The sequence below is a fragment of the Dermacentor andersoni genome, chromosome 9 (assembly GCF_023375885.2).
Source record: "Dermacentor andersoni chromosome 9, qqDerAnde1_hic_scaffold, whole genome shotgun sequence".
Lineage (NCBI taxonomy): Eukaryota > Metazoa > Arthropoda > Arachnida > Ixodida > Ixodidae > Dermacentor > Dermacentor andersoni.
The window spans coordinates 80,425,574-80,440,226 of record NC_092822.1 but is presented as its reverse complement, the minus strand read 5'-3'; the positions used below and the strand labels follow the sequence as shown (position 1 = coordinate 80,440,226).

Here is a 14,653-nt window from a genome sequence, read left to right as displayed (position 1 = left end):
TATACTTCGCTGGTAATTGTGAAATTCCTAAACTTAAAAAAGAAAACACATACTGAAAAATGCATTTAAACTAAAAAAGGTTTGAATCGTCTCATGTGGACTGATAAGGATTTTTCAATGAGGATGCAGTCCAGAAACTCCGAGATTTCGGACGTTCCAAACAGAAGCCCGCTGAAAGGTTCAAACTTCTGTTTGGCAAGCTTCTACTAAACAACACGATTTGTCTTTGACCATACCACTAATGAAGTAAGTGCCCTTCCGAAACGTCATGTCCTCGTGAAAACCCAGTGATGTAAAAAATGAACGCTGTGATGCATGTGTGTCAATTCTTTTGTCAAACTTCCGCAGCTTATTTCGTAAGCAAGATCACCTCTGTTCTTATCTTGAATCCTGTTCAGTAGACGTTCTAGGCACCGAAACCTGGTTGTCATTCGACATTTTGGATCGTCCTTGTCTCGTCAGTTTTCATTATTTAGAAAACATAAAACTGAATCGAGAGGTGGCGGTGTGTTAATCGCAGTAAAATCTAGTTTGGAAGCTTGTGTTATTGAAACTAATTCCTGCCTCAAAATTGTAAGGGTTGCTCTGTCTGCCCACACATTCTACCTCTGTCATTGGAGTCTGCTATCGTCCACTTGATTCATCCCACTACTTTCCGGATCATCTAAACAAGTCTTTAAGTTTTGTCCAGAACAAGTACCCGACATCACCAATATTTCTTGTCGGCGATTTCGACTATCCCAATACTGAATGGCATTGATGCCGACTCCTGTATGGCACAAGAAAAACGTCAATGCCAATATTTTCCTGGCATGCTCTCAACTTTCAATTTGCATCAAATTGTTTCTGTTCCCACTCATGGTGATTCACTCTGACCTCATACTAGCCACAGAACCAAATAATGTTACGGAAAATGTATTGGATGGTATCAGTGGCCACAATATCTTGCATTGTGAATTCATAGGTGCCCTAAAGAAACATGAAAATAGAAAGAAATTAATATTTGATTACACCCGCGTGAATGTCAGCGGGCTTGTTAGTGACCTTTCCACCTTTTCTGTCGGCTTCTTGCAGTCATTCCCTCATTGCAACATAAACACAAACTGGGTTTTTCTTCATAATGGGCTGATCACACTTAAAAAGAAAAGCATATTCCAAAATTCAAAATAACAGCCTGCACAGAAAGCACTTGGTTTGCGACGCATGTGAAACCTATATATTGCAGAGCTGAACTATGAGCATCTGTGGAATATTGGAGGCCCTATCGTGAGCACGCACACTTATGCAGGACCGTAACAACAGCCAAAGATAAATTTTTCAACCATGACATTTCAGACATGCTTAGCAATGACACAAAAATTTGGGAAACCCAAATTATCGAACTTGACGGTACCGTTATCTAAGGATGGTAACATTCTTTCTCTGGCACGTGTTGCTATTGAATTCAACAAGTTTCTTTTCATCCGTTTTCACGGACGAGACTCCTGTACCTAGTAGCTTTCAGGCCCCTATTTTGCATTCAAGCATGCACAACATTAATATCGCTTCTGAAGTAGTACAGTCCTGTATCGATTGTCTTCCAACTAACTCTGCTCCTGGCCATGATGGCATCTGCCCTAAACTTCTTAAGATATCCAAACCTGCAATATGTCGCATTTTAGCCAAGCCTTTTCAGCAATGTATTGACACGGGATGCGTCCCAAATGTTTGGAAGGCAGCTTGCATAATTCTCATATTTAAATATGGTGATTCGTCTAACCCATCAAATTACAGACCAATTTCTTTAACTAGCATGTGCTGCAAACTTCTCGAACACATCATTTCATCTGCTCTAATGAAGTTTCTTACAGAACATAACTTTTTCTTTATCAGTCGGCATGGACTTTTACACGATTGATTTGAATTAATGACTTGCATAACTCCACTCATTCTTTTTATCGAATCGATGTAATATCTCTAGACTTCGCGAAGGCTTTTGACAAGGTTCCTCAATTCTGGCTTATTCATAAACTGACAGATCTTAACATGTGAGGATAACTAGGTGGACTACAATCTTTTTAACTAACCGGTAGCAATCAGTTTTCATCAATGACCATTTGTCTCCATTAAATCATGTCAAATCTGGAGTACCGTAAGGTTCCATGCTCAGGCCTATTTTGTTTTTAGATTATATTAACGATATTAGTAATGGTAGGCGTTTCATAGACTATTTGCTGATGATTGCGTGATCTACTATCCCTGAGGACACCTGCTACCTTCCATCTTACTTAGACAATCTCCGTAAGTGGGGCAGTAAGCAAGCGGAAATCAACATTAATATAACAAAAGCTATCAGATTCGGGACTACAGCTAAACCCGTGTTATGCAATTGCATAATTATAAAACATGCCCGTAGCCTCGGTATTCGCAATATCTGGGTGTTCATTTGTCATCCGATCTGTCATGGAACATTTGCGTAGATGTGATTTTCACTAGAGTGTTTTAGTTTAGTGTCATTACGGTCCACCCCGCTCCAAGTTGCCCCGCTAAGCCACATGGTGGAGTGGTGGGTGATTGCATGTTTTAGTTGTATGTCTAGCCTAGCGGAGCAGAGGGACGGATGGATAGGTGCTACGAGTGTCCCCTTTGGAAAGATGTGTGGGTTGCGCCATGAAGCTCTTGTATTGCCTAATGTTCTACCTATGTTAACAAAGAAAAAAAAAACCCACGATGACTTCCCATAACCAAACTTTCTGAACTTTGTCTTTGCAAGCCTCTGTTGTTTGACGTTTCCCTACTTTTTGTCCACCAATCTTCCATTCGCTGCTTACCAATCTTTACTGCATACATTTTTACTTTCCCTCTGCTCTTGCTGAACCCAAGGGCTTCAAGCAGGCCAGTGGTGTATGTGTGTGAAAACTTTTATTGTAATGATGTCCGGAGGCTAGACTTCTCAAGCCAAGGCCATGTTGGCACTGTCAGGCCAAGCCTTTCAGCGACATCATGGGCCCCCTGGACTGCCCTTAGTTGGTCCTGAAACAATGGGCTTTGAATCCTTTTCTCCCACTGTGTCCATTCTTCAACAAGTTTGGGGAGAGTCGCGGGACACCCCGCCAGCATATGTCCGATTCCAATGATGCCATTACAATCATTGCAGTCCATCTTAATCTCCCTCTCTGGATATATTTTATTAATGGTATATAGGCCAGTGGTGCCTAAATCTACTGCTGGGGAGATATTTCACATTCTAGTAAAGCATGCTCTATTGTTTCCCTAGCTTTACCGCTGCAAGCACATGCTTCTTCCTTCTTATATCTTGCTGTATAAGTGCGTGTTCTAAGGCATCCCGAGCTCATTTCAGAAAGTAATAAGCTTCCCTTTGAGTTATTATAGATTGTTTCTTTCCCGATATTGTTATTTCCTCTTCAGTAGTTACTCATAGCAGGTTTATTTTCCATTGCCGCCAGCCACGAGATTATCTCGGCCTTTCTGGCTTTCCGCTTGATGTTCCTTTCGTATTTGCAGTGCCTTCTGGCCGAATTCAGGGTAATGAAACAAAATAAAAGCACCTATAAGTAAAACTTGTAAGTAAAGCTTTTATAAGTAAAATGAATACATATAGCTTATTTGTCCATAAAGCATCTAAACGTGAACTTGTAATGCATTACTGGTCCATTTTATCCAGTGGAAAATAAAGCCCCATCTTGGGAAATGCCACGTGATAGCCAGCGAGCTTGCATTTTGCATCCAATCTGATCCTTTCTGATGCCAACATGTTGCACAGCATGCATCACATACTACCGCGCTGCGAGGTTTTCAAATGGGTCAGCATGCGCACCTTCTAGCAGACATAAGTCTTCGTCTGTGCAAATCTGTCTTGTAAAGAGCAAGGCAGGCAAGGTGCCTCGATGCACGTGCCAGAGTGGGTGTGTGCATCGACCACCCTTGCTAGAAAAAAATGGCAGCAACCTTCTGCTCAGGCAGCTTGTAAGCGGACCGTGTTTCTGACTCCACCAGCCTGCTTGCAGCTAAGCGAAGGGCGCATGCGCATTCACGCTTTCGCTCCGCTCAGCTGCTTAGCAGAGTGTAAAAACGGCAAACTAGAACACTCTACTAAAGCAACCAGATCACTTGGCTTCATAAGGCACTATTTGCACTCGGCTAACTTCGAGACCAAATTTCTGGCTTACACCACCTTAGTATGCTCTAAAATCGAATATGCCTTCTTAATTTGGAATCCACACATGAGGCCTACCTCGAACACAAACTAGAGTCTCTGCAAAATAATGTTGCTCGCTTCTTCACAAGAAACTACTCGCATACATCTAGTTACGGAAATCAAATATTAGATTAATTTAGCTCCTCTCAATATACGCAGGCTTCCGACACTATTGTCCTTCTTTCATAAACTTTACTCCAATCGGTTGTCCCACGTGACTCTAAATATCAGACTAGCTCGTGACATGTGTCTTGACGGCTTGATCACCAACTTAAAATCGCACCCATCTTCGCCCACACTAATCAGTTTTTCCACTCACCTCTTCTCCTCGCTATTTGTCACGACTCATTTGTACATAATTTAAAGTTGTTCCTAGAAATCTGAACTACCTCTTACCTTGCTGTTCCGTTCCAGTTGCATTTCTTGATGTTCTTATTTAATATGCAATTTTGCTTTCCTGTTTAGTAATGTATACTTAAATTTTTTCCATTGTTTTGTAATGTAAAACAGCTCATTGTGATAAGTCAAGTATTTTAGGAACCTTGAACCTTGTCATTACTATGTTTTTTCACACATTGTATATACCCTGTAATAAGTCGTTTTTTTTCACTAATTCATGTTGTTCCAATTCATATTTCTTGTTTAGTTGTGTACTTTTGGTATGTTTTGCTCCTTTCATTGTAATCCCTGTAAGAGATGGTGTCTGCCATGAAAAGGGTACCTGGCCCATACCATCCTCCGACTCATTCATGCTAAGGATGTTGTTGAAGGGAGGAATGAGGAGTAGGGGATTTATTTACAATATCTACATGAAGGGTGGAGAACAGTACATCTGATCAGTCTAGCATGACTGAAATGCACACTGAACAGCCGAAAATGTCTGCTTAAACACTCTCTGTCCTTACTAGATCCCTAGGCCAGGGAAAGCTGCCATCCAACCTTCATCCAATCAAAGCGTCCAAAGTCGTCGAAGTACCCGCCTTTGAGGGCGAAGGTTCACACACTCTCTTGCACTTTTGTTTTACTGAACACACCAAAACCAGTGAGGCCTCATAGACAGGTGTTGTCACGCTTGACTCAAGCTGGCATGTCGTTCCTGAGCTGACTCTGCAGTTTGCTGCTGAATCTGTCATGACCGTGACTATTACCAGAGTACATGGGGGAATGCCATAGAACAAACATTTCCAGGAGTTTTCTTGCTCCAATTGGTCCCTGAAGGTGACAGCGAACCAGCTAACAATCCTGTCCGCCAAACGTGTCTAGCCTTACTGGCTCCGAAGGGCTATTCGAAGGGGGCGTGTTGTTGGCTTCACGAAGCGATTCATTGCAGTGAAGCCAGAAGGTCACTATCCCCGCTGGCCAATCGTAACATCCCCCACCCCTATGCCTCCTGGGCTCTTTAGGGTACTTGAACAAAAAAGTGTTATGGAAGTTAATATGACCGGTATAAACAGCAGCGTCGCAGCAACACGGACTGCTGCAGACGGCGGCGCCAGGTGTGCTGATGACGTTCTGATCATTATAAGCTGATACTGCTCTTTAGTGCCTTATCCATCCACGTCAAACCATTATGCGCCGCGTGGACCATATCTTGAACTCCGTGTTCTCGTCGCTTTGCCTTGAAGAGCGGGCCCATATCTTGAAAGCGATCTGCGAAAGGTGCAGGGTGCGGTGTGTGCTGAGAGATTTGCGAGCGCTGCTTCGATCTCGTGGTAGCGACAGGCAGAACAAAGGTAAAGCCACTCACTGCTCCATGCTCTATCTATATTGTATGCACTTTTCACTTTGTTGGGTACTTGAAGGCTGTTCACCTCCGCCGTGGGTCGGCCCAGTATTGCACTATCTCTGGGATCGGCCCACATTTTTATCTTGCGTGATGGACGTTTGGTAAGCATAGAAATGCTTACACATTTAAGAAAATTTTAACACCCAGAACCAGCCAATTATTACCATGCCAGTATGTTGCAAGTACTTTCATTTGAGTAGGTAGAAAGCCTTTGTAAATAAAAATTTTGTGGGCTAATGAAAGCAGCTGTGTGCCTAGGCGTCGGAGAGGCAAGAAATTACAACTGCACTAGAAAAATTTGCTCTGTCACACATAACAAAAGAAGTGAAGGTGAATGTCTTATGTGCATTGCAAATGACACATGTGCTTTCATATGCACTATAACACATGCACAAGTGTATTACACCCGATAACAATGCAAGAAGCTCGACAAGAGACTGCCGCGAGGCTATGAACGGCGTCCAGAAGGAGGTGCCATAGCACAAATGGATGCAAAGATGGCAGTGGTGGACACAAACAACATTGCTACCATTCCATGCACTCAATTTTGTTACAAGGTGGTTTGCTGGCCTCTGCAAATAGATATGAGTCGATTCAACTGCAAATAGATATGAGTCAATTCATCAGCTAACTGTAGCTCTAGTTACTGATACCCAACCGACCTGATGAAGCAGTGCTGATTAGGGCCAATGGTCAGGGTAGTGTGCCATGAAATTAGCTTTTGGTGATTGTGATATGGGCTGCAAGCAGTTACAGGAAGCTTGGTGTTAATATATTGGTACGATTGGCAATTGTTTCCGAGATCATTAGTACGAGTTTTTGATAACTCATGAAGCACTGCTGTACGAGTCCACAAGATCACAGCAGATCTGCTTTCCATGTGAAGCTTTCATCACTTTAACTTGTATATTATTCTACTATATGCAGGGCTCGCAAACCATATACAATATTTTCCGGACAATAATTTGAACCTGGCACAAGTAACCTCCCCCTCTTTTCACAAGTCGGCAACTATCACAAGTGTGCACAGAAGTTAGTTCCTGTACTTAAAAGATCACAAATTGCCATACAGTTCTGAACCACGTGCAAGAACACATGTATGCAATGCAAACTGTGTGCCTTCCAGTGGTCAATGGGTCTTAGTGCATGCCATTGTGCTTGCTATGAATGCTGCTTTTGTCACCGTAGCCTGTTAGCATTGCATATAGTAATTGCTTCGATTGGTGTTGACAGCCAGGACGAAACTTATACTGAGAGAGGCATGCCTGATAATCAGATCGTGGTATTGGCATGTAAAAACCCAGATTTGTTTTATTTGTTCTTGTTTCGAGACAAACCAAGTGTTTTTGAAATGCTGCATGCAATGCTTTGATCTCGGGCAATCCATTGCATTACTGCAAATATTACTCAATATTTGAAAAGTCTAGTAGATGATCCATCTCAAACTGAATTACTTGCACGTTCACTATTTGTTTCTTATATTTAAGTCTTCTCGTACCCCTGCTGAAAACGCTGCGTTGCCCTGAAAGCGTGAAAATACCACACCTTTGCACAGTTCGCGTAGCCAGGTTTCAGGCAAGTTGAATTGTAGCTAAATGGTGTAAATGGTGTAGTAGAACCACCACTAAGCATGTGTTGGAAGTCCAGTGCTTAAGTTAGAAAAAACTACCCGGTTATCTTTTTCCACAGCTACAAGTAAACAAAAGCTGAAGCGGCCTTCAAGTGTCAAGTGTGGAAAAAGATGTTTTGCGGCAATGGCTGTGACTGAAGACAACACAGGTGTGTATGTGGTTTTCCAATTCAAGCACAGAGGCCACGACTTTGAACTGGGTCGTGTTTTTCTGTCCAAGTCGGAAAGAGCTGCTATTGCTGGTAAGAAACCGCTTTTGCCCTGCTTTATAATACATAAAGAGTGGTTGTTGAGTTTTCAACATCCCAAATACAAGGCAATACTCATGCCAGACCATGCAATGAACTTGGAGCACATGAAATTCATTTATAATTCATAATTTCCACATAATTCGAGGCCACCTTTACTGAATGCAGGGCATTATAGTTAATGACATCATAAACATGTTTATCATTTTGCTACATTGTATCAATGCCTGAAGGGTTCAGAGAGAGAGAGAGAAAAAGGGAACCGTTCTCCAATTTCACAGCGGTAACAACTACCTTGGCACAGCCAGTGGCCTATATTTGACCTATATGGCTATTCTTATTGCAGGCAACGACTTTAGTTATTTTATACTTGTTTGCATCACTTCATGTACCAAGCAGGAAAGTGTAGTGCCTCCTGGTGCACTGTAGGCCACGTAGCAGACTGTGGCTTTTTCTTTTTCTGTATTATTTTTCAGGCTTTCAGTTAACTGTATTGGTATGACTTATGATCCTAGTGGGATTCAATGTCTCAAAATAGCAGTGGGCTGGAATAATTTCCACTTGGGATTACTTAAGGTGCATTGTACATAATTATGTCTGCCATTTTGCCTAAACTGAAGTGCAAGTATTACAGACATCGATGAAACTGCGACCTCTCGCCACTACTGTAGGTCATCCACAGCAGATGTGCTTTCCATGTGAAACTTTCATCAGCTCAAGTTGTATTTTACTCTACTATATGTAGGGCTCACAAACCATGTGCCATATTTTCTGGACTATAATTTGAACTGTTGTACAAGTCACCCCCTTGCCCCCCTCTTTTCACAACTTTCAAAGAAAAAATATGTGTATATAACTCATTGTATAAGATGCATCTATCTTAACTTGGGTCAGCATCGTGAAATGCGATTGTGCATGTTTATACACTTATCCTAAAATGTCGTACTTACCCATTTCAGGGCACTAAACTTCAGTAAAAAAAAATTTTATGAGCCGCACATTCTAGCAGACAAAGTAAACTGCAAGTACATTGCTGGAGAAAAAGAATGTCTCATGTTGGTCTTGCATATATAAGTTACACTGTTCTACAATACGCTTGGACGAAAATGAAAAGAAAATGGTGGCACCTATGGTTTGGAAAATATGGTGCCTTAATATTTGGATGCTCATGAATCAGCTATGTGAATGAAACATGATTGAAACGATCACGATAATTAGGCTTATACCCCTGTGACACGGCGAAAACTAATGCCATTTGAAAATGATGACAATGACGATAGTAAAAAAAAAAACACACCTCAAACCCACTTTTGTCCAATAATTATTTTCCAGTATGCTAAATTCCACTAGAATATGTGATCACTGCTTTCAAACCGTAGTGTTCGATTACTAACTTGTCGACATTGCCAACGAAGTCGAGTCGAGCTAAGGCAAGCAACAGGGCGAAGAGAACGATAGGCGCGTCCGCTACATCTGCTAAAAAAGGTACGAGAAGGGCAGTTGCATGTCATCGCCTTTCTGATGTGCATGCGAGCTTCTAATATCCTCGTTCTTGGCGCGTGCCACAGGAAAAAACGCGCACGCTTTTATGCCAAGTCAATTGAAGTGGCCGCGGCCGATGCTCCGGTGAGAACCAACATGACTGCTGCAGCGAAAGCTAAAGATGGCTGTCTGGTCACTGGACTGAGAGTAGTTTTCTGTATTTACCTATGTGATGGACTTCAATGTTGTTAAAGCAATAATTAGGTAATAAAATGGATAGAATAATAGTGATTTTTTGTTAAAACAAAAAAGAAGCACGTACTGTTTGCGAAACACTGGTAAACTCGTGGTGTCGAGGATACACATTCAGTTCCAAACGAATGCGAATGAGTTTGGCGAACTGATTTGTTTGTAAATGTCCTTACGTTTTACCGTGTGACACCAAAGAAATGGCATTATCAGCGAATGTCATTCGTTGTAAATGACATTAGATTTGCCGTGTGACAGGGGTATTAGACATGAACTCGTAAAACAGCTTCAAGTGTCCAGTCAGTACTCTACTTGACTGAAATAATACCTTTAACTCAAAAACCCACATGACTGCATAGCCTTCAAAGCATACGTTCACAGGTGTGTCTGCTCTGTAAATATGGATGAATGACTGATAAATCAACCATTAAAAATAATTGCTGAAAGCTTTAATTGACAATTTTTATATTGACATTAATCAAATTATGTGCATCAATTCAGTCAGTAACAGTGATGTTTAAGTTAATCTGGAAATGCTGCACATGCTTTCGATTGCAGACTGTTTTGCCCTTCTATGGTGGCATGCCACTATGGAAGTGGCAATAACTTATGCTATGGAATGTAATTGGAAAATTAAGTTCTAACTGTAGGATAGAAATTGATAACAATGGCAATATTTAGTAAAGGAACTAAAGTGGAAGACATTTTTGCCCTGGGTAGGATCTGAACCACAATCTGCACATGTCCAGTCCAGTGCAATGCTTTTACAATGGTTCAGTAATGTCTTTTGTGCGAACAAGGTTACCAACAGTGAAGGATGAAATTGGCAGCCTAGCTGTAAACTTGGTACACACAATAAATTTCTTCACTTACGTACCTGATAACACTGGTGCAGATAATCCCTATGACGGTTTATCAATGACACCAAACATTTAAACACTTTAATATGTAATCTTGCCTCTTCAAATGTAATGTAATCGTGTAGTATAATTCAGAAATGTAATCTTGCCTCTTCAGCAGCTGAAGGCTGCATAACACCTAACCTAACCTAAAAAGAACAAAAATTGCGACAGCTTGAACTATTTAACACACACCATTGCAAAAGGTTTTTGTAAGTCAATGTAACTCATTATTCAATTAAAGGAATTCTAAATAATGATATTAAAAATGTTCATCAGTGCCCATTTCACTTCCTTGCGTGCTCGGTAATTTTTACTTATGCTTCAACTAATATACACTTTTTCTCTACTCTCTCAAGACAAGCTGCGAGAAGGCGTGTCCATGGATGCAGTACTGGATAATGTGCGGTCCAACGTGGATGAGACATTCCACCGCATTAACCTGTTAAGCAAGCAGGATCTCCGCAAAATAATGAGGGATGCCAGAGTCTTGAAGACCGAGCGGCTGCACGATAATGACTATGTGAGCGTGCAACTCTGGGTTGAGAGGATGCATAGTGAAAAGGAAAACCCATTGCTCTTCTTTAAACACCAAGGACAACCTGACAAAAAGTGACATTTTTTTAGAGAAAAAAATGAGGACCTTTTGGATGACAGAGATTTTATGCTAGTCATCATGACCACACCACAACAGGAGCTTTTCAAGAGGCTTGGAACTGATCGTATATGTGTCGATGGAACACATGGAACAGCAGGTGAGCAGTACTATATAAATGCCTTAATAATAAAAGCAAGAAAGAGGGAATGCTGTCCAAGAATAATTGCAATAGATATGATGAGTAGTATTCCTTCACACATGATATTTCTCTTAATTTTTCATTTGATAGAGTTCTCAATTATCAGTAACGGAGCAAGAATGAATTCAGCGCTCTGTATACTGGTGATATCATTCCATTGCTACTGTCCTCATCGCTATATGCCCTGCATATCCTGTCTGTATTGTCACCACGGAGTTATAATAGGTCACATAATACAGCTCTTATCATATTTGTCTTGTGGGGATGCGCGACTGTCACACGTCCCCTGATATGTTGTTTTTCCCGCATAGCTTCCGTCTCCTGCATTACGGCTTCGCCGCGGGCCCCAGGCCACGCGAGAGATGGCGCGAGTGTTGCGCTGCTAACGCCGCCTCATGGCAGGGTTACTTGGGGGCGCAAGGGAGAACATGTTTCCTCTTTGGTTCGGGACGGCAAGCAGCACGGACGTGCCGCCCGTGCGCCGATCCATGCTTCTGCGAGATCGTCTCGTGAGGCCTTGTGCGAAAGAGCCACCGTTCGCGTGACCGTACGCGTGAACGACCAGGCATTGGGATCCAGCAAGGGGCGAACATATTCGCTCGCTATCCGGTCGCGGTGAGTCGGACTTCCGCGATTTGTCGCACGCCCATCGGCATGTTTTGTGGATAGCAACTCGGCTAGCAGGCATTGATCTATGAAAGGTGCAATAAATGCCCTTGTGATTGTCGTTCCTTTGACCCAAGGTACGGGATGAGAATCCCACAGTCTAGAGTGCAGAAAGTGCATTGCACTGTGTATTAGTGCCTTCTGTCAGAGGTACAGCTGTCTCGAGGCTGTTTGGCATCCTGAACTGTTTGACAATTAGGCGAATCACTGATTACTGCTACAGTCAAAAGTGCTTTTTCTTGGTGGCGGTGGGTGGTTCCCTGAGGACTGCAAAAACAAAACATTTAGAAAATCAGGCAGTCCAAAAAAAAATTAATGCATGCCTTTTACTGCCATTTAAAGGGAGGTGCTAGTTTAAAACATAACAAGAACCTAGAACTATGAAACCCCAGCTGTTTACATACTCTTATGGTAATTTCAAATACTATATAAATCAGTTTTATAGCAAGTTGCATAGGTTGTGTTCTGTACAATGACAATGTGTAAAACGTAGGCATTATTGCCCCCATTTTTTTATCTCTAAACTTCCATAATTGCAGACCAGTGATGGCGCATAATCCTCCAAATCAACTGTAGAATACTGAAATATGTTACCGAAATCGTTATTCACTGTTGTTTTAAAAAGTGCATATAAGTGTTAAATTAGAACCTGTGAAACCATTTCAAAATGTTTAGACAACCAGTAAGTGTTACTCAAGATTTTATCTTAAGTATATAAGTGATGTTCAAGATCAACCCCTCAGTGGTGGTCAAGACAGTTTATGGTTTCAAGCACAAAGTTGACATTCTGGAGCAGTTTAGGAGCAGAAATTTTTTTTCTACTTCATGTTCCAAAAGTCTTCTTGGAACACTTGGAGTAGTACAGAAGTAATCTAGCCATTTGGTGGAGCTTATTATTACTGTGCAGTCAGTAAGCGCTGCTCAAGAGTGAAGCAAGACACAAAGGCAACAGCAACCAATTAAGCTTGCCTTCCCAAGGACGGTATACCACGCACATCATGTTGCAAACATTTTTGTTTAGGTAGGCAAGGAACTTAATTTGTACCCGCCCTAGTTGCTTAGTGGCTGTGGTGTTGGGCTGCTAAGCACGAGGTCGCAGGATCGAATCTCGGCCAGAGCTGCCGCATTTCAATGGGGGCAAAAGGCGAAAACACCTGTGCACTTAAATTTACTGTAGGTGCATGTTAAAAAACCCCAGTTGGTAGAAATTTCCGGAGTCCCACACTACGGCATGCCTCATAATCAGAAAGTGGTTTTGGCACGTAAGACCCCATAATTTAATTTTTCTTAATTTTGTAGACCAACCACAACACTTATCAGGCTTCTTGGCACTTGTGCTGTAACAGAAGAGAGTATGTATGTGTGTAAATAAAAAAATTTAAATCATGCCATCTTACAATGGCCCCTTTTCACTGCTGGTATGCTCCACCACGATACATTGCATAAGCCTCTTCCCGTAGCAAGCTATATTGCAGCAAAGTTGACTCTTGAAAACCGGCATTATACAACACTTTCGACAATGGTTGTGCCTTCCGCACTTTGAAGGCAAAGCATTTCAGCATCCGAAATTTCAGCTGTGCTTATAATTAATTGCCTCTGTGAGGTACGTGGCAGTGTTGCAAGGATACCCGAATTCTCATGCATATCCGAAAAATAGTTTGTTGGGTGTATTTCTGCTTGGTAATGAAGACGGCTACGACAGTGCACATTAGTGACACAACAGTGGCCAAATGCTCAGATTCCTTTTAAGTAGAGTGCTGTGTGCTTTTATGACTTTGGTGAAGTTAGCATCTGAATTTGCCATACACACACCTGCAATTATCTATTTATTAAACTCACGCACACATAATATCACTGTAATGAGAAATGCATAGTGTTTTAGCTGTTCCCTGCAGAATGTTTTCTGACAACTGCTTTGATGATGGATGGATGAATAAATTTCTTGACGTCCGTCGGTACGTGCGATTAGCGCACAGTGGGCCATGCCCCTCCACCGCGTTGCGGGCCCGATGGACAGCCCAGAGCTGTGCTTCAAGGTCCGAGCTGTGTGGAGCTCGGTCCCACTCTTCCTTGGTGGTCCTGGCACCAGGGGGCAAGCCCAGAGCATGTGATCAAGGCTAGCTATATCCTTACAGTAGTGACACGCATTGTGAGGGTGCACGTCCGGAAAGATTTTGTGCAGGAAGGCCGGGCATGCGTAGGTGCCTGTCTGAAGCCACCTGTACGTGACTTCTTGTGCTTTATTGGGTGCTTTGTGCGGTAGCGGCATGGTTCTCTTGATTAACTTGTAATGCTGGGTGAGATCGTTGTGACGAGGGGATCGCACTCGCTTGCCCATCCTGCCGAGAGGGAGTCCGGGCTCACACGGTGAGTTAGATCTTGTGCAGTCTCGTGTGCTGTCTCGTTGAGGTCACTTTTTAAGAACAATATTTGATCACGAATATACTCTTAATGCTTCACACACAAAACAATTTGTTACCTTGTTGTGTCCATGAAAGGGTTGTATTAAGAATAATTTTTTGGCAGCCTTGTTGACAGTTTGACAGCATCAATCAGTGAATCCTTAACAGGCACTCTGCAACACTTTTTCAAGAAGGAAAGCCAACCTACTGAGTCTCCAACACATGCGATTTTACATTTTGTCACAACCTTAATGTAGCTGGCACATCTGGGTTCAAGCTTATATAGTGCTAACTTA

The 14,653-nt window shown here is 42.2% G+C and overlaps 2 protein-coding genes across 9 annotated transcripts in view; one reads left to right on the top strand and one right to left on the bottom strand.

Annotated features, from left to right (window-relative positions):
• LOC126520403 (zinc finger transcription factor family protein 17-like) overlaps nucleotides 1–11,352 on the top strand; it is a 31,881-nt gene extending 20,529 nt beyond the window's left edge. For 3 of the 5 annotated variants that reach the window (XR_008610202.1, XR_011890033.1, XM_050169326.3), the window contains exons 3-4: nucleotides 7,674–7,856; nucleotides 10,852–11,352. Coding sequence is in view for 2 of the 5 variants with exons in the window: in XM_050169326.3 (XP_050025283.1) it covers nucleotides 7,674–7,856; nucleotides 10,852–11,108 (440 nt within the window). In the remaining 3 variants the exon portion in view is untranslated. Of the gene's footprint in view, nucleotides 1–5,884; nucleotides 5,932–7,673; nucleotides 7,857–10,851 lie in introns of those variants that run through there. The other 2 variants (XR_011890034.1, XM_050169327.3) reach the window with 2 other exon arrangements.
• LOC129382127 (uncharacterized) overlaps nucleotides 1–14,653 on the bottom strand; it is a 53,669-nt gene that overhangs the window by 14,956 nt on the left and 24,060 nt on the right. Inside the window, exon 6 of one of the 4 annotated variants that reach the window (XM_072284227.1) lies at nucleotides 1,416–5,848. The exons of 2 other annotated variants lie outside the window; for them this stretch is intronic. In XM_072284227.1, the coding sequence (XP_072140328.1) occupies nucleotides 5,718–5,848 (131 nt within the window). In that variant the 3' untranslated portion in view covers nucleotides 1,416–5,717. Of the gene's footprint in view, nucleotides 1–1,415; nucleotides 5,849–11,434; nucleotides 14,369–14,653 lie in introns of those variants that run through there. One more of the 4 variants, XR_011890038.1, reaches the window with a different exon arrangement.